Here is a 23554-nt window from a genome sequence, read left to right as displayed (position 1 = left end):
AGCAGGAATTCATGTGGTGACCAGTGGCCCCTTCCCACCCTGGCAGAGCAAGGGGCCACTGTGCCCAGCTTGTGAAATTCAGCCAGGAGTTGCCCACCACTGGAATGACAACTTAAACCCATGCTGCCTTGTGGTCTTTGGGACAATTTTGTGGCTGTCTTTACTGCTGGTGGCAGCAATAAGAAGTCTGTTCCCAGTTAGTGAGCAGAACCTTGACTGATAAGAGACAGGAAGAGCATTTCAAAACTTTACAGAAAAACCTCCCCCTAAAAAGCTCAAATTGAAGGGTTAAAGTGAGAACACGGGGGTTGGTTCGGGGTTCAGTGACCCCAGATCACAGGCTGATCCATATGGGAATGTCCCCATCACCATGGTTCCATCCCTCTCTGTGAAGGGTGGCATTTCAAAGTATGTGGCCAATGAGTCATCAGAGAAAGGCTTTATTCATTTCAGAAAAACACCGTTATCTCAGCAGGACATTTTGCTGTTATCTGTTCTGTCTAGAAATACGGCGATGGGGTAAGGACGCAACCCCTTAAAAATTAAAGCCATATGGATACCATATTAAAAAAATAACCCGCCCAGGCCATTACATTATTGCTGACCATAGGAATTCAGTATTTATAATTTACATTCTTTCCCATACTTTGCTGTTTTTCAGAAGAGCAGAGGTTTATGGCCTCACCAGATTGTAAATCACATTCCTGAGGGCAGAGGGAGCTGCTATGGGAGAATTGCCTTCCGAAAGTCAAAACAACAGGAAAAGAACTCAGGTCCTTTTGATGGGACCCTGCCTCAACTGCTGGCATTTTGACTCATTTTAGGCCAGGGGATATCAACGCTAGAGTCCATCTGTTCACATGACATGAACACTGATGGCCAACTTCAGTTACTGCTCCCACCCAGCATGCAGTGGGCCAGTCACACCTACAGCCAACATACCGAGTAGTTTGGAGGTTTGGCCAAAGTGAGCATCTGAGCTCTGAGTCTCCTTCCAAGAAAGAGGGAGAGACCAAGGTGTGGTATGACCCCAAGGTGCTGGCTCCTCACCATCCATTTTTTTCTGGAGAGATTTTTGCTATAGAGCATGTGCACTCACCAGAGACAAAAAATGAGAAATTACCCCTTGATAGGGATGGCCGTGCTGCATTCTCCTCCATTCTCCTCTTGGGAATTTGGGCAGACACACACATGCCTGGCATGAGTTTCGAGCTGCTGGGTCCAGGACTCAAACCAAGGTCAATCACATGGGAGTCCAGCACCGTAACCACTATGCTGCCTGCTGCCCCTCTCACCTTCCATTTACCAGCGGCTGAGGCTGGTCAGGAGGGAGTTTGTAGGGATGAACGGGACCATGATCTGGCAGTGGAGAATAAAACATGCACACAGAATCAAGACAAGGAGCCCGGGACAGGCCAGAGACTCAGGCTCTCGGATGCCAGCTATCTAGACTATGTGCTCTGGGGACAAGTACTAAAGTTCCCAAGCCTCATGTTTCTGGAAAACGTGGAAACGTTACTAAACACAGAATTCAAATAGAACACACACTGGGTCAGCCCTGTGGCTGAACGGTTAAATGAGTTGGATCCCATAATTAACCATGCCATTTGAGTCCCAGCCCCTGTAACCTGAAAGACATGCCAGGTGCATTTGTGTTTCTGCCCCACATTTCAACAGGATGTATAAATGGAGAAGGAATTGTGGCATGACCACACCCCGTCTGGGGGTGCTTTCTCTCTGTGTGCTGATGAGCACACACCCTCTGGCAATTAAAAAAAGAAGTGTGATGGGACCAGCAGGTGGCATGGTGGTTAAGGTATCCCCCTAAAAAGCTCAAATTGAAGGGTTAAAGTGAGAACACGGGGGTTGGTTCGGGGTTCAGTGACCCCAGATCACAGGCTGATCCATATGGGAATGTCCCCATCACCATGGTTCCATCCCTCTCTGTGAAGGGTGGCATTTCAAAGTATGTGGCCAATGAGTCATCAGAGAAAGGCTTTATTCATTTCAGAAAAACACCGTTATCTCAGCAGGACATTTTGCTGTTATCTGTTCTGTCTAGAAATACGGCGATGGGGTAAGGACGCAACCCCTTAAAAATTAAAGCCATATGGATACCATATTAAAAAAATAACCCGCCCAGGCCATTACATTATTGCTGACCATAGGAATTCAGTATTTATAATTTACATTCTTTCCCATACTTTGCTGTTTTTCAGAAGAGCAGAGGTTTATGGCCTCACCAGATTGTAAATCACATTCCTGAGGGCAGAGGGAGCTGCTATGGGAGAATTGCCTTCCGAAAGTCAAAACAACAGGAAAAGAACTCAGGTCCTTTTGATGGGACCCTGCCTCAACTGCTGGCATTTTGACTCATTTTAGGCCAGGGGATATCAACGCTAGAGTCCATCTGTTCACATGACATGAACACTGATGGCCAACTTCAGTTACTGCTCCCACCCAGCATGCAGTGGGCCAGTCACACCTACAGCCAACATACCGAGTAGTTTGGAGGTTTGGCCAAAGTGAGCATCTGAGCTCTGAGTCTCCTTCCAAGAAAGAGGGAGAGACCAAGGTGTGGTATGACCCCAAGGTGCTGGCTCCTCACCATCCATTTTTTTCTGGAGAGATTTTTGCTATAGAGCATGTGCACTCACCAGAGACAAAAAATGAGAAATTACCCCTTGATAGGGATGGCCGTGCTGCATTCTCCTCCATTCTCCTCTTGGGAATTTGGGCAGACACACACATGCCTGGCATGAGTTTCGAGCTGCTGGGTCCAGGACTCAAACCAAGGTCAATCACATGGGAGTCCAGCACCGTAACCACTATGCTGCCTGCTGCCCCTCTCACCTTCCATTTACCAGCGGCTGAGGCTGGTCAGGAGGGAGTTTGTAGGGATGAACGGGACCATGATCTGGCAGTGGAGAATAAAACATGCACACAGAATCAAGACAAGGAGCCCGGGACAGGCCAGAGACTCAGGCTCTCGGATGCCAGCTATCTAGACTATGTGCTCTGGGGACAAGTACTAAAGTTCCCAAGCCTCATGTTTCTGGAAAACGTGGAAACGTTACTAAACACAGAATTCAAATAGAACACACACTGGGTCAGCCCTGTGGCTGAACGGTTAAATGAGTTGGATCCCATAATTAACCATGCCATTTGAGTCCCAGCCCCTGTAACCTGAAAGACATGCCAGGTGCATTTGTGTTTCTGCCCCACATTTCAACAGGATGTATAAATGGAGAAGGAATTGTGGCATGACCACACCCCGTCTGGGGGTGCTTTCTCTCTGTGTGCTGATGAGCACACACCCTCTGGCAATTAAAAAAAGAAGTGTGATGGGACCAGCAGGTGGCATGGTGGTTAAGGTACTGGGCACTCCCACATGGCTAACCATGGTTCAAGTCTTGGACCTGGTGCCTTGCTTTCTCACTTCCCCTCTTTCTCTGTTTCTGTGTCTCTCTCTGTCAAACTAAAAATAAATAAATGAATAAATAAAATTTAATAAATAATTTTAAAAAAAGAAGTGTGAGGGACCAGCAGTTAGCGTAATGGCTATGTCACTGGACTCCCATGTAGTTGACCATGGTTTGAGTCCCGGACCTGGTGGCTTAAACTCCCGCCGGGTGTGTGTGTGTGCATGCCCAAGATCCCGAGAGGAGCATGGAGGAGAAGGGATTGCGGCATGGCCATCCCCCTTGGGGGGTGATTTCTCACTTTCTGTCTCTGTCTTTCTGGCGAGCACACGCGCCCTACACACACACACATATGCATGTGTGTGAACACACACACGCACAAAGTTCACGAAGGAGGTTCTCAATGACGGTCCTTTCCCTGTTAGTGGAGATATGGCTCAGGCACCTGGCTAACTAGCAAAGCATATGTCCACCAGGAAGATTCAGGGGTCTTCTGAGCACCCCACCTAGGGCTGTTGTGCAGGCTGCAGTCCTCTGATGCTTTTGTCTAGACTTGTTAGCAGCAGTCCTCATGAATTTTTGTTCTCCTGCTCTGTTTGCATTTCATCCACTCTCAGAGAAGGTGGAGGATCCTAAGCATTTTGAAAGCTAGAGATCTTTCCTAAGCCTTTCCCAGGCTGTACCCGTGAAATACCTAACCAGCCCATAATGTAAAATGTCCACTGCGTAGAATGAGTCAGAGTATAGCCCTGTGTCAGAGGAGTGGGAACGGTCGGGTCACAGTCCATTTCCAGGATGGACTGTTATGTAACCAGGCCAAGCAATTTGACTCCGTAATTAGGGCTATTGTGTGTATACGTCAACATGAGAATGCAGCATCTGGTTTCTTAGTCTCACATTTTTTAAAACAATTTTATTTCAAAGGCAGAAAACCCATTTCCTATGGTTTGTGAAGCCATAAGAGTCCCCTTTACCCAGCATCCAGAGGGAGATACACCCTATTTGAAACACTGGTATCTGGGGCCCTGGGATGACTGCGTGGAGGAGCAGGTCAGGAGGCTCTGAGCAAAACTTCCACTGCAGGGCATTACTGGTGCCCACAATTTGTAAGCCCTCAGCAGCACAATGTCTTCAGAGCACTCCAATAACAAACAAAACACAGTAACTAAAAAGTACAAGCATAAACCCAGACCAGTTAAAGTGGTTGCATAGCTGGCTGCATCAGCTATGAAAGCAAAACCCTCAGGCAAATTCTATTTTCTGAATCATGTTACTGTCCCCATTGGGCTTACAAGGGGATGGACTTGCCCATACCCTTTTCTGCTCAAAGAGAACAGTTAGGCTGGGGTCTTAGGAGTCCTTTCTAACAGGACTGCAGGCAGGAAGCCTGCCTATCATCCACTCTCCCGCTAGCCAGGTGTGCTGTATATAGACTGAGTGTTGGCTAGTTTTGTGACTATCTGAGTATCAAGAAGTATAAATCAAGCTTAGTCATGTGAGGCCCTGGACGAACCTGGACATGATGCAAACCCTTAAACTGGGTTAGTCTGTGATAACGAAAGTCTTATCACAGGACAGGCAACTTTAAGACTGTTAGGGTAGACAAAGTCACAGATGAAATTTCTGAAATGGACAAAAAGGTGCTTTTTGGTTTTTTTAGTGAACATTGAAGACAAAGGTTTTTACATTCAGTGTTCCTACAAATTATAAAAGTTCATGTCTAGCTCATTTCCCTCCACTTCTGCAGACATTAATAAATAATTCCTCTAAATTCACAGAACATAGCAAAATGAAAAAGCTGTATTTAGTTAATGCATCAAATATCAAATTTTAATTAAAAATAAATTGCAGCCTTCACTTGTGATAGTACTACCATCAAATTTAGAATAAGAAGGGACAAGAGGAAATGCTGTAAATTTTAATTACTGGCCTGGTGCCGTAGCACAGTGGTTAAGCATTGTACACTATGGATCTCTCATGGCATCTACAGTTCAAATCCCAGTCCTGTTAGTTTGAAAAACATGCTAGGCACATGTGTGCATGCCCAGAATCCTGACTGGAAGGAAAAATGGAGAAAAAAGTATTGTAGTGTGACCACAGGATTAGGAGGTGTTTTCTCCCTCTCTGGTGAGGGATGTATCTTCTGGCAGTTAAAAAAATTATTATAGGTTAGCAACCAGACTGTAACCCATCAGTCTCAGCCATTACTAATATTCTTGCAAAGAACCAGATCTCAAATCTAATCCTTGAAATGCACACACCCACTGAGGCACATTATATACTGGAACACTGATAAACAGGTCTTGACTCTTCTTACATTTGGACTGCAATTATATAAATGGAAAAGATACTGAGCACTCCAATAGTTTACCTGTGTTTATTACTTTCTCTTTAAAAAAAAAAAAAGCAAGCTAGAGGGTGCATGTGCTTGCCAGAGAGAGACAAAGAGACAGAGAGGGAGAAAGCACCACTCCAGTGGGTTGTGGGCACACCACCGATCCATTTTCCTCTATATCCTCATCCTGTTGGGACTTGAGGCACACACACAGTACCCAGTTTGCTTTTCAAGTTGCTGGGGCTGGGATTCCAACCGTGAGATCTGGTTCCTTTAACTACCAAGCCATAGGACAAGCCCCACCTGTGAAACTTCTAGTTGTCATTGCAGTAAGAATGTTACAAACAACATCCACTTGCTAATCATGGTGGTTGGCCTAAGAATTCCCTGCAGCTACTGAACAAGATTCAAGGACAATGAAAGTAAATCTCCTGGATTTAAAGGGCTCACTTCAGCCTGGCTTCCAATGGTTACGTTTTTTTTTTTTTTTTAACCATTCTGTTTAGTCTCCCCTTCTGCGTTCAACCTCACCCTTTCTCAAGTGACTGCATGAGGCTTAAGTGAACTATTCTATCCCAGCTCCTCCAGGAGTCCAATTCCAAAGGGCAAGTCCTGACAAAGAGAGCTATCGCCTTGGGAAGCTACACAGCAGCTCCTGAGGGAAAACAGTAAGGGCTGAGTCTGAAGGATTTGGTAATGAATTTTATTTCTCTTGGGTGAGTACTTGAGCTTTTGACAGACGCAGTCTAGATGAAGACCAGTATCTATAGGTTGCCTTGTATCATCAAAATGTTTTCCAGGTCAATGAAATATCCCCACAGTGCTGTGGCAGCTGTTTGGTCAAGGCTTCTACAAATGCTAAAAATACATAAGAAAAGTGAGAGTGGTCCTGGGAAGATTCAAGAATGACAAAAAGGGAAAAGTAACACTCAACACAATGCTTAAGGAGGAAAACACGTAAAACATTCTTCATGGCCTTTGTCCAAAACAATAGTGTCTTCTAAGAGGGTGCAAATGGTGAACATAATTGGTAATCAAATAATTTTAGATATTGAATGATTCAGAAACATGTATTCAATTTTCATACACGTAGGGCCATTTCCATAGAAACGAACAGAAAAAGTATGCAAACGCAGTAGTACGGTTTCTTGGAGGAAGGTTCTGGCCAAGTCTTAAAAGCCCTGGTTTGGTAACCTTTCACTACAATCAAGGGCTCATACCAAAAGGGAAAAAGGTAGTTTAAACTGTGAGTTTATCAGAGGACTTTCCTGGCTGCTTCCTACAAAGCCACAGAGGAAAAACTGTCCCGTGCACTTTGTTCTCCTCCTTAACCACCGTCGTCAAACTCACCGCATTCTAAACAGTTGCCTCCTCTACGCTGATCTGGAGAAAGGACACAAGCTTTGCCAGTCAGGCCGGGCTACGATATTAATTAATCAGAGGAGTGTGAAAGTGCAGGCTCAGCTCTCCCGGAAAACTCGGGTACACTCAGTGATGTGCCACAGGCATGGGGAAGGAGAGATGACGTAGATGGTGTTCACTAGCACTCAGTGTTCAATAAAGCAAAAGACAATGATAAATAAATAAGACCTTTTCTCATGGGTTATAAAACGCAGGGTGGCATGGTGGTGAAGGTGGCCAGATCACACAAGGCCAACTACGTTGAGTCCTAAACCCAGCAGCCTGAAAAGCACAATGAGCACATGAGTGTGTGCCTAAAAGCCCCAAAGAAGGGAGAAATGGAGAAGGGATTGCGGTGTGACCATTTCCCATGGGGGGCTTTCTCACTTTCCCTCTATCTGGGGTGTGTATGCACCCTTTGGCAAGTTAAAATTTAAAACTGCAGGCAGGTTTAGACAACATATTCCCCTTTGCATCTCTTCAATACTTTCATGGGAAGGATGCAGATGCTGCTTGTACAGCACATGACAGCTCAGAGCCATGGCCCATCACAGCCGGGTCCCTGCTTGTGACGTGAGCCGAGTCACTGCCGAGGCTCCCTGCCTACTGCTCGTCAGCTGCTAGGGCAAGTCTGTGGGTGGCTCTGAACCAAGGGGTCGCTGGAGCCCAGAGCACAGGATATGACCCCAGCTTCGCATGATTCATTTAACCCCTTCACCTCAGAAGTCTTCTGCAGAAAAAGAAAAACATGACATTTCTACGGTTAAAGATTTCCTTCAAGGCAGAAAAGACATGGAAACCTTTGTGCTCTGTGAAATGAGGGAACAAAAGGATTGCTTTCAGTGAGTTTATATCTGTAAGCTAATCAACCGGGTATTGGCCTCTTGTTAGAGGGGAAAAAAATCCAACTTGGTAACCATCACCATAGTGAAAGACAATGACTGCGTTGTTCATTTCCTACTGATCACTTGGGAAGGCTGAGAAACAGCACCTGTATGGCTCCTAGACCTTTAAACTACACATTTTTTCTTTCTCACTATCTAAAACACACACATTATACACATATATTATCCGACAGTCACTTGAAAAATACAGTAATTGCTTTCCAAACAATAAAAAAAAATCAAAAAGACACAAATAAAGAAACAAGCACTTTACAGACACAAACCTTTGACAGGCTTTAATGTGAATGGTTTTATTTAAATCAGGGATCCATCAGAGGTGGTGACCTATGGGGTAATGTTGTACGCATGGCACGGATAAAAGGTAATACTCACCAGCACCTCACGTGGGACTAAAAGACAATGTCAGCCACACACCATGGAAGGAAAACAAAGCAAATGTAAAAGGCACCTGGCTCGGGGAGAAGCCGGGGTGTAAACTGCCTCTCCGACAGGCTCGCTTTTGTGCACTGTGGATATGTCTGGACAAATGCCCTTTGGGAGGGAACAGGAAAGATTCCGATCTGAAGCCCAGGTTTCTAGGCAGGCATCTAACTTCTCAGATGGCTGGACATCCGCCACATGGTTGAAGGTCTCAAAGAGGGGGCTGAGGTTGCTCAATGAGAATGCAAATGCTCACTTCTCTCTTTTTCTCTAGAAGGAAGGAAAACTCTCTCTCAATTTCAATTCCAGCCATGGCTTCCGAAGGCTGTTAAGTATCTGGACTTAAAAACAAACAACGAAATATAGAAAAGTAGCCTAAAACAAATCAATCAGATGGAAAGATAGATTCGTACAAACGGAAAGGCCGGCTGACCAGTGCACGAACCGCCCGGCTGGTGCTTGTCTGAAGATGTCCACACCACATCCACAATACACGCAAGCGCAGAGCTGCTCACGGCAACTCTGAGTAAAAGCCATCTTTTCCTTCCAATGCAATGTACTGCTACCGGTGACCACGTGCCAAGTGCTGAAGTTAGTTGAGACCCCAATTGGCGAAGGACCCCAGGCAATGATCTGCCTGATGATGCCAGGTCTGCGGGGAACATGACTTACACTCGCAAATGATGACCCCCCCACACTTCCCTGTCCTCTTCCTGTTTGCGCTGTACGTTTTGATCTCCTAACAGGGAGGTCCAAAAGAGTTTCCTTCCCCCCTCAGTTCTAGGCACTCTCTGGAACATCTCTGATTGACCAGCGTCTTTCATTTCTTTCCAACGCCGTTGGTGACTTTTGACTTGGAATGTCGATTCCTTCTTCTGGAAGAATGACTTTCGTTGTTGCCTGAATGCTTGGGTGGGCTGTCTTCAGAACCTGGCCAAAGGAATCAGAACACACTGTCACCACAGGTTGCTGGTTCCCAGGGCTCACGCCTGTGATCTGTGGCAGTTCCCTTTCCAGACCGCTCCAGGACTGCCAGTGAAGCAAGGCTGTTTCCTGATACTTGCACTCCATCTAGTGGCCTCATTAATAAATTAGGGCAAAGCACACGGAAACCTGGACTAGCACAGCTGGCTGGTGCCTTGGGTGTGCGAGGCAACAGCCCCACCAAGTCTGGGTGGTTCCCCTATGTTGAAGCTCACGCTCAGAAGGGTAGACTAAGGTTATGTTGATGAGGACTAGAGTTGAGAAATAAAGCAAAAACGAGTGACAATTAAAAGAGAAATCACAATGGAGTCTAGCCTACCCTGGCCAACTGCTACAACCAGCATTTTTCAACTCTAAACTAGAAAGAATTCTTGACTTTATAAAATTAAAGACAGCACATGCCCTCTATTGCTTAATCTGGAGGCTGTCTTTGTAAAACTAGACCCCTGCTATCTGTGACAGACAGCCCTGGAGCCATGCAGCCACAATGGGCTGGTAGCTCTGCCCTCAGACTAAGCCTCGGGCCAACCCCTAACCTAGCAGCCAAGCCAAAGAGCTCTCCACCCTAGGGCTTAGATCCAGTTCCATGCAAACCTCCACCTAAGACAGCCATCCAAAAAAAAAGTTCCCAGGGTTTGTATCTCCATTTTAAGCAGCATCTGGCTTAGTCTTTGACATTCTTTTACTGTTCTGAAGCCTTTTTTCATTTCTTTTTTTACTATTCCATGGACTAAATCTATCTTTACTAAGGCTGAACTCATCTTTCAGTGGAGAATCTGGAAGTGCTGAGTGAAGACTGATCTGGAGGGCAGGTCTGGAGAAGCCCTCTGCCCACCTCCCTCAGCATTCCACAGTAGGCTCCTTGATTCAGGAGAAACTACCCCCAAAAGTTACCCTAGTGTTGTCTCGGGGAGATTGTTAATTAGTTTGACCCCCCCCTCCCCCAGTAACTCAGGAGAGCATCCACAAGAGTAGAGTCTTCTTCTCCTTAGGTCCACTGTTTCTCTAAGAAATCCTGTGGGCTGCTCATTCTCTTGCATTCATAATATTCTCACCCTAAGTCAAGCTTCCCAGTCAGCTCATAAGGCCCGATAAGCAATTATGTGTCCAATGGAGCCTCCTCTGTGTCCTTATTCCACAAATACAATTCTTTAAAAGCAGCAGCAAGTAGGGGAAGACGGTGGTGTAGCAGAGAAACATGATGCTCTGCGAGGCTGGCTCACGTGGGAATGTCCCAGGTTGGTGTCTGGAGACCTCCTGCACACACTAGGCAAATGTGGGCACACGATCCTGGTTGGCTTGGGGTGGGTCACAGTGTCTAAGCACTGCTGGATTATCTATGTCTCTCTGGCTCTTGGAAGTGATAAATAAACTTTGATCAATAAATCAATAAATAAATAACCAGGTGGTCCCAAATCTTTGGAAAATGCTCCTTGGAGAGAGGTCAAAGGAGGTTCCCTAACTACACTATGGTCATCCCTGTCTCACTGCTCTGCCTCTTCAATAAATGCAATTAAACGGATAAGGCTCTTTTGAAAGCATTTACCTCCTGATACATAATTCTAACTCCTCCCACTCCTGATGAAAGCTGCGGGGAGAACATTCACAGCAGGGTGCTCGGCACATATTCCTGCCTGAGGAAAGGCAGAGCTACATGGGGCCTCTTTTTACAAAGCAAGTTTCTTAGGCAGACCCTGTGAACATTTGGCATGTTTCTTTATTTTTTTTTCTAGTTTTATTTATCTTATTCATACTAGAGAGTGAGAAGAGTCTTGTCATGCCACCATCCCCAGCTCCTGATCCCCCAGCTTTTCAGGATCTTGGGCACATGGCTCTACGTCCAGTGTGTTTTAGGTAGATCTGGGGGATCTGAACCTGAGGTTGGCCATGTGGCTGCCAACACCGCAGCTCAGTGTGCTGCCAGCTGCGCCATCAGGCGGGTCTTTGAATGTTTCCTAATAGTGACAGGAGGCACTGGGTGAGTAGGTCTGAGACCCTTCAAAGCATGTGTGATTAACACTCAGACAATAAATATTGACTCCAAATCTCCCTAGTGGGCCTACATGGGTAGAGGACCTAGTAAAGTTTTAAACAATGAACAAAGGAAAAGATACCTTTTGTCCCTTTCCCGTGATGCCAGGAGATATCTGGACTGTAGGTGCCATCTTCACACTCTGAATAGGTCTAGGGAGAAAAACAGACTCAGTAATGGATTTCCAGATCCTCCCTGGGAGGAGTGGCAGGGAAACAGGGCTGTCTGTCTGGCTTTTCCTGGACTGGGATCATCGCTAGCAGGTGGAAAAACTTCCTTGTGCTTACGTTTCTCAGCTACAAAATCAAGGCTCTTCTTTCTGCACAGGAATGTGGAATATCTTCTAGAAAACATCTTTAGTTCCTTAGACTAAACGTATGACCAAAGGTTGAAAGCATTACTTTTACTTAAAAAAATAATAGTTGACAAGATTGTTGTCACATTTTTTTTCTTTTCTTTTTCTTTTTTTTTCAGGGGAAAGCGCGAACGCAGTCCCCCACTACCACAAATTATGCACTCGAGTTTCCCACATTTGGGGAAATCGCAGGGGTCAGCACATCTGGAGTGCAATGGATAAGCCTCGCCCTGGGAAAACCACCTTCGTGATCATGGTATCTCCCCTGCCAGGTAAGTATACATTTTTTTTTAAAAGAGAGATTTCTGCCTGAGAGTGCATACGCTTGCTGGAGAGACAGAAAGTGAGAAATCACCCTCAAGGGAGAATGGCCACGCCTCAATCCCTTCTCCTCCATTCTCCTGTTGGGATTTTGGGTATGCATGCACATGTGCTCGGCCTGAGTTTCAGGCTGCCGAGTCCAGGACTCAAACTGCAGTCAACCATGAGGGAGTCCAGTGATGAAATCATTAGGCAATCTGCTGGTTCCACTGTTGTCACATTTTTTAAAACCCATTCATATCAGTTGTCTACTTTAATCCTTGTACCTACTGAGAGGAGGACAGGGCAGCCATTTTGCAGGCAGGGAGGCCCCACTTGGGCCATCAAGAGGCCTGTACCATGAGAAGAGGGGATAAAACACAGCCTTCTGAAAACCAGGCCAGGGCTTTTCTACAATTTTTTCTTTAAACAAACATGTAATTAGGTTTTCAACTCCTGACAGAAGGAGAACAAAAACACTGACATGGCAGAGAGAAGTCACATGCGGGATAGCAACTGAGATGTGGGATCCTGATCTGGGTAAGGTTCTCCAGTGGCATGATGGGAGGTGGTCTCACAATGCCTGCTAGGCCATGCTCTTCTGTGAATGTTCTGGGATAAAACCCAACCAGGGAGAACTGGTTTCATTCATTTGTTTATTTTATTAATCTGCTAGAGGGTGAGTGAGCTTGCCAGAGGGAAACAGAGGGGAAGTGAGAAAGTATCCCCCATAGGTAAAGGTCATGCTGCAATCCCTTCTCCTCCGCTTTTCCTTTTGAGGTTTTGAGCACACATACACACATGCTCACTGTGCTTTCTAAGCCACCGGGTCCGGGATTTGAACCGTTAGATCGGCTGTGTGGGATCCAGCCACCCCAACCACTAAGCCACTGGCTGGCCCAGAGGTCATTTTAAATAAAGGCTCTCTCTGCCTTTCCTTCTGTACCTTTTCTCGGTGACCATAATGTTCTGCATACCAAACCATGCCGTACAGACACAGGAAGGTGGTGAAAGCCTGGAAGAGAGAAACAAGGCCAGAATCATTTCATAAACGACGCTGCACAAAACAATTTCATTTCCCAGAATTTCAGGGTTGCAGAGGGAATTCAGATATGCTGTGCATCCTTTATAGCAACGCTTGGGACTGGAAATGTTTTGATTTTGGATTTTTTTCAGATTTGGGAAAAATGTCTATTTGCATATACATAATCTTGGAGATGAGAATGAGGCCTGAACACAAAATCATTTATGCTTCATAAACACCTTTTACACACAGCCTGGACATAATTTTACACACTCTTTCTGTTTTGTAGCATTTGAACTGCAACCTGGCACAAGGCCAGGTAACATTTTCCACTTGCAGCATCATGTTATCACCCAATTAAGTTTCAAATTCTGGAGCAGTTTGGATATCGGGCTTTTGGATTGGGGATGCCCAACTTGTACAACACAGCTCGATGCATTTCTGCCTTCTGTCCTCAGGATAGCTGGCTATGAAATGGCTGGAAGAGGCAGAGAACAGACCCCAAGAGACGAGCTGGACTGGGGGGACGAGGGAGACAGATGATGCTTTTGACAAGAAAGGCTCTGAGGAGACCATAGTTTCTACCCAGTGCTCCACTATCAGAATGAACACTATTTTCAGAAGTGGGATAAGGTGGGATATATTTTCTCAATAGCTCTGTGGGTTCTGCAAAGAGGACACAGATTTTGCAGGTTCTACAAAGGGACACAGAGGAGTCCATACTCTATTTCTGATGTTCATGGCTCCTCCCCTCCACCCTGCCCCCATCCCTGGAGAGAGTTAAAGGACTCAGCCTGTCCACTGCTGTGATGAAGAGGATTTCAAGTGAAAAGGCATTGCAGTCACAATGGCTGTCGGAACGAAAAACCACACATGTGTCAATGGTAGAGTACAGCAGGACAACACTGTCCTTGCTTCCCAGGGCTTCTGAGTGTCAGTGGCCCCACCCTGACCTCAGTTTTTTGTTCCTTTGGTTTTTCTTGCTTAAGTAGTTAGGAAAATAAAGAGAAAATAGAAGGGCTTTGCAAGACCGACCCTGAGTGAAATGAGGAAGGTATGGTCCATGGGTCCCAGAGGCAGTGGGAATATTTACTTCTACCTTTGCGCTGCCTACCTGCACCACACCACGCCCTAAGTTCAACTTTAATTTATGGAAGCTTACAAAAGAATCAAAAGTTGCAAAACTGAAAGCCAAGAAAGTCTCAGGCTGCTGAGACTGAGTAGCAAAAAAGGGGGCAGTAAGAGAGAGAGCATGTGTCAGGGGAGTGAGAGCAGAGGCATGTCTGAAGGCCTCACCATCCAAGCTGTAGGTTGTGCCTGCCCACTCCTTCTGCATTCTTTATATTCTAAACCCACCCACACCACACCATCCTGGCTATCTAGCTTCCATCTCTCCTACTGTACACTCTCCCATGTCCCTGTGGACACCTGGCACCTTGACCCAGTCATGGGGACAGTTGTGAAATTATGGTGGGACCTTCTCATCTTGAGGGAATCACCTTAGCTCTTTCTAAGACTTCTAACTTTAGGGCTAAAAGGGTCACCAGGGCAGCTTGGTGGCAGAGCCGTAATACTGCTCAAGTGATGCTCGATCCATACAGAAGGGAGCAGGTTCAGTCTCCTGGCTGACCTGTACACAGTGGATGTGCATGCCCACAATCCTGGCTGGCTGGGAAGGCCAGGGTAGGGGGGATTGTGGGGTGAGAGCCTGTCGAGGATGCTCGTCCCTCTCTCGTTCTCTCACTCTTAGGAAAGAAACAAACTTAAAAAATTAAAAGAACTTAAAAAATTAAAAGGGTCATCTTAGAGACCATTCATTTCAACTTCCTTCATTTTACAGAACAGAATGAAGGCTGAGAGGCTTTCCCAAAGACACGGCCAGTGTGAGGGAAAACGGATTGAAAGACAGGAAGGATTCTTGATGCCACTGGATCCAAGATTCTTAGAGTCTAGTTGTGGCCCTGTTCCTTTATGTGAGTGATGTTTAGGTGTCTGCTGAGTACATATCATCTTTTTTTTTTACCTCCTCCCAAGACTGGATGTCTCCTGCTTCAGCTTCCCAAGTAGCTAGGACCACAGGTGTGACCACCATACCCAACTTTAGAAGGGTCTCACTATGTTGTCCAGTATAACCTCGAGCTTGTGATCTCCTGCCTAAGCCCCTCGAGTTGTGAGGGTTACAGAAAGACATCACCACACCAGTTTTTAGGTTGGACTTGGAATTGAACTCAGGCCTCCCATGTAATCCTAGTTCGCAGAGCAGAGTGTCTTAGCAGTGTATGTGTGTCACTACTGGCCTTTCCTTAGGCACCAGTGCAGTGGGAATAGTACACAGTGGGGAGAGCAAGAAACACCAGTACTAGTTCATTTTATAGTAATGCACACACTGGCATAATCTACAGATTTGGGGTTTAAAAAGACAGAGCTCAGGCCAGCAGGTGGTTAGGGTGTTGAATTCCCACAGGGACGACCGCAGTTTGAGGCCTGGACTGAGGGGCTTGATAATTACCCTGGGCATGTAAGGATGTGTGCCCAAAATCCTAAGAGGAGAATGGAGGCAAAAGGATTGTGGTGTGGCCATTTCTCACTTTCCCTCCTCTCTCTCTCTCTCTTTCACTGGAGAGCATATCTGCCCAATAGTGAAATCCTAAAAAAAAGAAAAAACATCCCATAGTCCCCATCAAGAATTAGGCAGTGGATGAATATACTACAAGTATGAAATAAAGATGACTTTTAACCTTTAACATATTCTAATACTTGCCCAGACTTCTTACATACACTCACATTTTCATGGTACAGAATGAGAAAGAGTAGAAAAGATGTGCAATGTGAGGGCCTACGTATGTTTTCAGTCCTTTACAAAGGGAAAAAGGCCTTCCTGGGGCTCACACAGTAGGGTGGAGAGGTTAGTTCCACCTCCCCAAACTAGTGGTGGCTTGTGGGCTGGGCACAGGAGCCAGATCTCTCCAGACTGTTATTGCAAATTCTGACCACTAGAGAGCAGGCGCGGGGCTCCTCCGTCACCAGACCCAGGCCTGGGAGGGCAAGAAGTGGCAGCTGGCACAGCAGAGAGTCAGACAAACACGGGGCGGGGGGGGAGCCACAGGTGCTTATCATCGCCCTCGCCACCCAGGGCCTGCTGTGGTTGCCAAAGTTACCACTTCACCTGGGTACAAGAGGCCCATTTTTACACTTGTCCCAGGAGACAGGAGCTTAAAATTTATGGGTTTGCAATCACACCTGTGGAAATCTAGGCACAAACCTACTTAAGATGTCAAGGCTGGATCTCAAATAGCAATTGTACAGATTTTGTTTAAACAAAGGACAGGGAAAGAAAAGGAAACCATGGGATGAGAGCCAGGCAGCCTCTGACCATGGGTGTGGTGGCAAGCAGGGATGGGTGAGTGGGGGTTGAATGCCCTACGTGGCTTTCATGGCACGGTGGTGAGCACTGGAATTTATGATTGATTGCATGAACACTGCTGCAGAGGCCTCTGAAGCAGCATGCGGGGTCCTTGCTTCCACATCAATCTCAAGCTTTGTGTTTATTTTCTGAACAAGCAGGGGAGTAATTAGGGCCTCTGTGTCTCTGAGAAGCGTGGGAGGCACAGTTTGACTTACTGTTCTCTTACTGAATAATGTCTACCTCACTCCTGGGTTTGAGATCAATTTTGCTCTTTAACAAAGACCATGAATATGAAAACATGCAAGGACCTTGTTTTCATTTTTCTCGAACTAGTAAATGTGCCAGGCCACGAGTAGGGGCTCTAATCATCCCATCCAAAGGCGTCTTTTAAGGCCTGGCACCTCCCTGTGTCTCTCCATTCTTTGGAGAGGTTTTTATTTATTTATTTATTTTTTCTATAGGGTGCATGCACTCACCAGAAAGTCAGAGAGAGACAGAGAGACAGAAAGCAAGAAATCACCCCCCAAGGAAGATGGCCACACCACAATCCCTTCTCCTCCATTCTCCTTTTGGGATCTTGGACACGCACGCACATGCGCCTGGCGTGAGTTTAAGCCACCGGGTTCGGGACTCGAACCGCGGTCGACTACATGGGAGTTCAGCGACATAGCCATTATGCTAACTGCTGGTCCCTGTCTCTCCACTCTTAACTGGAATTGGAGGGGGGAGGGCAGGAGGGTTCCGGCTATCTTCATGAAGTCCCACTCTCCTGCGGCTGTTCCGCATCCTCCACCTGCCGTCTTAAATGTGGCTGTTCTAATGAGTCCCATCCTTAGCCAGTTTCTCCTCGTCCAAGTATGCTCCCCTCTTTACCTAATCCCAAGCTTTTACCTGCGCCGTACATGGACAGCTCAAAGCTTTTGATCCAATGTTACTGGACAGACTAGAATTTACAGTGAAACAGGATTCCAGCACCCTCAATCTCCAATTCTCCCCAACCAAATTTGTCTCCTTCTGACAGGCTTCTCCATTCTCCCCTCCGTGTTACCACCAACAGCCACTCAGTTGCACAGACTAAAGTCCCTTCCCAGCTATCCCAGGGGAGTGGTGGTCTGTTGAGTCGGCTTCTTAAACAATTCCAGCCCTTCCTCTGTGTCTCCCAGCTTCTGCCTTGGTTCACCTCAGTTGCTTGTCACCAAGACCCTGCAGCACCTTCCAACTACACTCGCTGCCCCAACTGATCTTCCCTCCAGACTCCCACCCTCCCGAGCTTGAGACAGAGCAGACCCCGCTGTTTTCCCACTTAAAAAACTTTTGGGGCTGCAGCTACAGACACGCAAAGCCCTTCCTAAACAGGAGAGCTCTGTCCTACTCATCCACCTCCCTCTCTTCTCTTTTGCTCCCCACAGGCCACCAAATCTTCCTGATACTGGGCACTTATATGGCGTCCTGTCCATTGGCCCATCTGGACACGTCTCCCCCAGTCTTTATCTCCTGAATTTATACCAGCATTCTCCATATGTCTGCTGGATATTTCCCCTGTATCAGGCACTGTGCTCCAGCCAGGGAGTGGGCAAAAGGATGAATTAAACTTATACTTTGTGAGCAAGAAGTGCAAGGTTGAGGAGACAGAGATACACAAGACGAATTCCATTTCCTTGGGGTTACGGCCAAAAGAGTTATGTCAGTTAAGTAGGACTGACCCTGACACATCTTGGACATCAGGGGAGATCTCATGGAAGGTATGAGGTTTTGGTTTTGGCATCCAAGTTTCACCAGGTTGAGAAGACAGAGAGATTTTTGGACCAGCCAAGGAAACAACACGGGTAAAGGCGAGAGAAGTCTGGAAGGCTCATTTGTTTAGTAACTGAACAGAGTTTGATGCAGCCTGGGGACAGAGCACAAGTGCGTGGACAAGATGGAATGTTCCGGTTAATGAAGGTCCTAAACCACAAGCAAGATTTCCTGTTTCATCTGGTAGGATTCCTGGTGGGAATCCCTCCTCCTTGATGTTCCTTTCTATGTGGAGGAAGCTTCTCTGCTCCTCTGGGTCCCTCTTGAGAAAAGTTCTGTCTTAGCTGTCTTTCCCACCACTGTGGCTGCCGTGCTGTGAGGAGATGGGGCAGCCCCTGCACACACACACCCTGGGAGGCCTGTTTCCTGGGCTGGGGGTGAGTGTCTTACTCCAGGGTCACTATTAGGAGGCCCCTTATTGTTGTCTATCTAAAGCTGATACCGAAAAATATCAATTCTCAGTAATAATAAATAAAGCAATAAAGATGCTACTGTAGTCTCTATCCTTCTTCCAGCTTGCTTATCTACTTTTTAAAGAGGTGTTTGCCTCAGGCTGCATGTGCTAATGGGGTGTAGTGGGGTATGGGGCAGGAAGACTGAGAGAGAAAGTAAGAAATCACCACCCAGGGGGATGGCCATGCTGCAATCCTTTCTCCATTCCCAGGATCTTGGGCATGCACACACACCCGGCATGAGTTTCAAGCCACAGGTCTGGGACTTAAACCGTGGTTGGCCATGTGAGAGTCCAGCAACTTAACCACTGTGCCATCTGCTGGCCCCATCTCTCTTTTTTTTTTAAAGAGCTTTTTTCCTTAGTGCACATCACTCACTGGAGAAAGGGAAAGACAGAGACAATAAGAGGGAAAGTGAGAAATCACCCCCAAGGGGGGATGGTCACACCACAGTCCCTCTCCTCCATTCTCCTCCTGGGATCTTGGGCAACCATACACACACACACGCCCAATATGATTTTCAAGTCACTGGGTCTGGGATGTGAACTGTGGTCATGTAGGTGTCCAACAATGTAACTGCTATGCCATTTGCTGACCTGCTGGCTTATCTTTGAATTATTCTTGAACTTGGATGGGGAAAAGATTATATCATTATGCCCCCCCAAACTCCCACCCATGCAGAGGAAAGAGACTGAGGTCTGAATTATGGAAGATCACTTTGGAAGCAGTGTGAAAAATGGATTTGAAGGGCAGAACAGAGAGATAATGGGTGTTCAGACAGCCACAGAGGCAGTGAGAATGAACAGAATTGGTGACAGTTAATTTGAAGAGTGGTGAAGAAGAGAAAGCAGCCTCCTAGGGTTTCAGTCAACAGCGATGGCCAGCCCTAGACTGCAACCTTCCCACATTCTCACATCTCCCTTCCAAGGAGCCTTCACCGACTCTCTGGCTCACCTGCTGCTCTCTCTAGTGTCCTTGAGTTGTATGCACACATCTTTTGTAGTATTTATCACCTGGTAACATAATTAGTTTGCGTATCTAATTCCCATTTGACCCGGGCTGTGATTAAGAATATAAATGCTTGAGCCAGATTGTGGGTTTGAATATTGGCTCTGCTACTTAGCACCTGTGTGCCTTGGCCAAGTTAGTGAACCTCTCTGTGCCACTGGTTCCTCATTTATTAAGGAAGGATGAGAAATCCTGCCCCTCAAAGCATACAGATCAAATACGTAATTCATGAACAGCGCTTAGAATGGTCTGGCACACGGTGAGCATCAGCAAACCCCACCGTCAGTCACCACCGTCTGTCTGCGTGACGGCAGCACGGTGCGCAGCACTGAGGAGCACTCAGCCTGTGTGCTGTGAGTGACTGACGGACTAAAAGGACCGTGCTAAGTGAAGCAGAGGCTGATGGGAACGCTAGGAAGTAGTTCGTGTCCTCAGTGAGTTACAATCATACAGAAACGAAGGCAATCAAAACTCACCTGCATAAGGAGGTATATGTGGAGTGTCAAATCAGCAGCACACAGAGAGGAAGTCTCTAAAACTTCAAGAGAGACTGTAGGGATCCCTGCAAGCTGGGTGACCAGAGACAGTCTCTCGGATCTAGAACCCGAGAAGACCTTCCTGGTCACTGATGCACCCCAGAGACAGTAGCAGGTAGGCGTTGGGAAGCCTGGGATGCACTGTCCTAACAAGAGCCATTTGCCATGTTCCCGGGACTCCTGCCTGCCTGCCTCTGACTCTCTAGTAGCAGGTGAGGACAGCAGCCCCACTGCTCATGTAGTCAGGGCCACATTAGTCCAGACAGGAGGTGAATATGCCAGAGAGAAATCCGAGCAGAGTGCAGAGACAATCTCTGTGCACACCTGACATTTTCCCCTGAACGATAAAGTCTCCTGGGGACTGAAAAATACACTTCAGCATAAATTTTGTGGTTTAAATACAAAGGAGATCATTATTCCCTTTTACGGTTCAAGATCAAACAGAGCAGAATAGGCTCAAGGTGCCTTGGCGCAGTTAGGATTTCTAACAAGTAACCCTAAAAATAGAGACCATGGGAGGCAGTAAAAAGTACTTTAAAAATGCAGTTGTCTCGCCAATTAAAAAAAAAAAGAGAAAAGAAAAAAAGACCTGAATCTGTTTATGCCTCTAGATTCAACTACCAATTTATAGAAAATACAGTGGACAAAGAAATATGTTAAATTACAATATAGGATAAAATTGGTACAATCCAGACTGTGAGAAAATCTACAGAGCAAAGGAGTTGGGTTCTTCAACGAATAAACTGCAAGTGCGAGAGAGGTAGAGGGAGAAGGAACACCTAGAGCTTAAGAGATTGAAAAAGCATGCCAATCAACCACAATGAGTAAATGTCGATAGGAATGATGGTTAAAAAAGAAGACATTCATGAAAAAATGAGTAATCTGAGCACATTAGGTATTTGATAACATTAAGGAATTATTGCTAATTCTGTTTCAGATATAGCTGAACAGAAAACCATTTTTACTCTGGAAACTATATCCTGAAAGACTAAAGGGAGATCTGCTTCAGAACAATTCAGGGGGAGATAGTGGGTCGCTCATAGAAGAGAATAATGAGTTGATAAGAGCTGAAACTGAATGATAGGCACATGCGGGGTCATCTCTCTATTTGCAAAAATGTTTAAACTTTTCTATGATTATAAAAAAAAAAAAAAAAAAGCCCGAGTTAATTTTCTAGACCAGGTAAAGAATCTTAAGCTTAACTGTAAAATAAGGTCACTTTGAACAATTAAATTAAGAAGGTGAGTCACAAAATATTTAAGCTTGGTAAGATTTTACTTCATTTTAAAAGTGAGAGAAAAGTCCCGAGAGCAGGAGCCCTAGGCATCTTCCTTTCAGAAGAGAAGCTTATCCTACCCGGGCTGAGGTTATAAAGTTGGCCCGCAGGGCCATCAAATGCATGATCTGATACCTTCAACATCACCTTACATTGGCTATAGAACGTCATTTTGTATATAGGCCTGTGTGCGGTGATTCCCATGTTCAATGTGTGAGGCCTGATGATAACATGTAGGAAATGCACTGTGACTGCCCTTGTCCTCCACGGCAGTGCTTCAATGCCAAACATGTGCAGACGATAGCCAAGACTGAAACAGCACATGTGGACACACCTGCAGGAGGCATTTGTCTGGAAACTGCCAGATGACCCATTTCAGATGCTGTGGGGTCGTCTGTGTTTTATTCTTGAATTTCAGAATCTTGTGTTACTGCAGGAAAGCATCTTCTATGAATTTCTAAGAAACTTTGGTACATAAGAGCGTTTTCTGTTTGCCTTTTTTTTTGGTTTATAGATTCATTTATTTCATTCAAGTTGTTCTTATTATTCATTTTTAATTTGATCAGAAAGAGAGAGAGAAAGGGAAAGTGAGAAAGCAAGTCACCAGGTCAGGAACTCGAACCACAGTCAGCCATGTGGGAGTCCAGTGCCTTAACCACCAACCTACTTGTGGCCTCTCTGTTTGCTTTTTAAAGAGACATCATGGAAACTTGGCCAATACTTTTCGGTAAAAAAGTAATGACTTACCACGCAAAGAAGCCAAAGCACAACATAGAGTATTTGGGTCTTAGAGAAGAGATCTTGTCCAAATTTTATGCAAACAATAGCTTCCAGGAAACCAATGACCCTAAGAAACAGGAAACAAGAGGTTAAATAATAATTCCTCTTATCAGGGCATAAACATTGCCAGAAGTAAGCATCAGTCCATGAAAAAGCCCAACTGGTCACAAGATTTCTGTCCCAAACACTGGCAGCAGGTACTATATAAAACGACAAAGTTCTAGCCATTAAACGTTCTTCAAAAATAACATTTCTCATCTGTTCCTCCCAGACTAAAATCGTGATTCCTCGACTGTAATAGCTGAACACATTTGATTTCATCTAACTCAGAGCCTCTGCGACCACCTGGAGTCGACCATCACACCACCTTTCGGAAGCGTCCCAGACACAGGGAACCTACTACCTTCGGCTTACTCCTCTGGCCAAACTCTTAGCTGCTATCCCTACTCTTAGGCTGTTATCTGCCTCCTGTACCTTCTGCCCCTGGGTCCTACCACTCCCCTCAGCTGCCACACAGAGGGAGCTGGTCTTCCGAGGGAGTCTCTCAATAACTTAACGGTAGCAATCTTATCCCCTTCTCAGCCTCATAAGAGTTTTCAGATGAAATACCCCCTGCTTTTGCCAACAGTACAAACTCTTTAATCTTTTCTTGCTGTGTATGTGATGGTGCTAAACACAAAAATGTTAACACACATTAAAGGTTCATGTATTCACCTTTAATTAAAACATTAAAGAAAAGACCAGACCTTTATTAAGGTGAAGGTTATACAGTAGGTCATGAGACTGTAAAGACAGCACAAAAATACTGACTTTACACGACTTCACTTTGGGTGCTCCCTGCTAGGGATGGAATCTAGACAACTATGGACTGCTGTGTTCACATAGGTATTCTCTAAAAGGGTCCCCGGTCCCCTGCTCACTGGTGGACACCAGGTCACTGCCCTCATCAAATGTGTGGATGGTGCCAAACAACAGAATGCCTGAACTTAGCATTTCAACCAAGCAGAAACTCAACCCAGAGACTCCTTGATGTATCTTTAGAGAGTTTGGGATTGTCTTTACTCCTATTCGCAACACACAAGGTTTAAGAGTGGTTGGCTTCAATCTTTAAAGGCCACTGCTCT

The 23554-nt window shown here is 45.9% G+C and overlaps 1 protein-coding gene and 1 non-coding gene across 3 annotated transcripts in view; both read right to left on the bottom strand.

Annotated features, from left to right (window-relative positions):
• Nucleotides 1-8327: 8327 nt before the first annotated feature.
• The window catches only part of PTDSS1 (phosphatidylserine synthase 1), a 76483-nt gene continuing 61256 nt past the window's right edge, over nt 8328-23554 (bottom strand). For both annotated transcript variants that reach the window (XM_006161304.3, XM_027765479.1), the window contains 4 exons: nt 22398-22497; nt 13101-13169; nt 11582-11651; nt 8328-9413 (listed from right to left, as the gene is read on the bottom strand). In XM_006161304.3, coding sequence (XP_006161366.1) covers nt 9304-9413; nt 11582-11651; nt 13101-13169; nt 22398-22497 — 349 coding nt within the window. In that variant the 3' untranslated portion in view covers nt 8328-9303. The remainder of the gene's footprint in view (nt 9414-11581; nt 11652-13100; nt 13170-22397; nt 22498-23554) is intronic.
• Nucleotides 11971-12134, bottom strand: LOC114004520 (U1 spliceosomal RNA). The gene has a single exon (XR_003546658.1). It is a non-coding gene; the product is annotated as a U1 spliceosomal RNA (small nuclear RNA).

Source organism: Tupaia chinensis, unplaced genomic scaffold, assembly GCF_000334495.1.
Source record: "Tupaia chinensis unplaced genomic scaffold, TupChi_1.0 Scaffold138407_1, whole genome shotgun sequence".
Classification (NCBI taxonomy): domain Eukaryota; kingdom Metazoa; phylum Chordata; class Mammalia; order Scandentia; family Tupaiidae; genus Tupaia; species Tupaia belangeri.
Note: the sequence above shows the minus strand (reverse complement) of the source record. Positions and strands in the feature narration are given on the sequence as shown.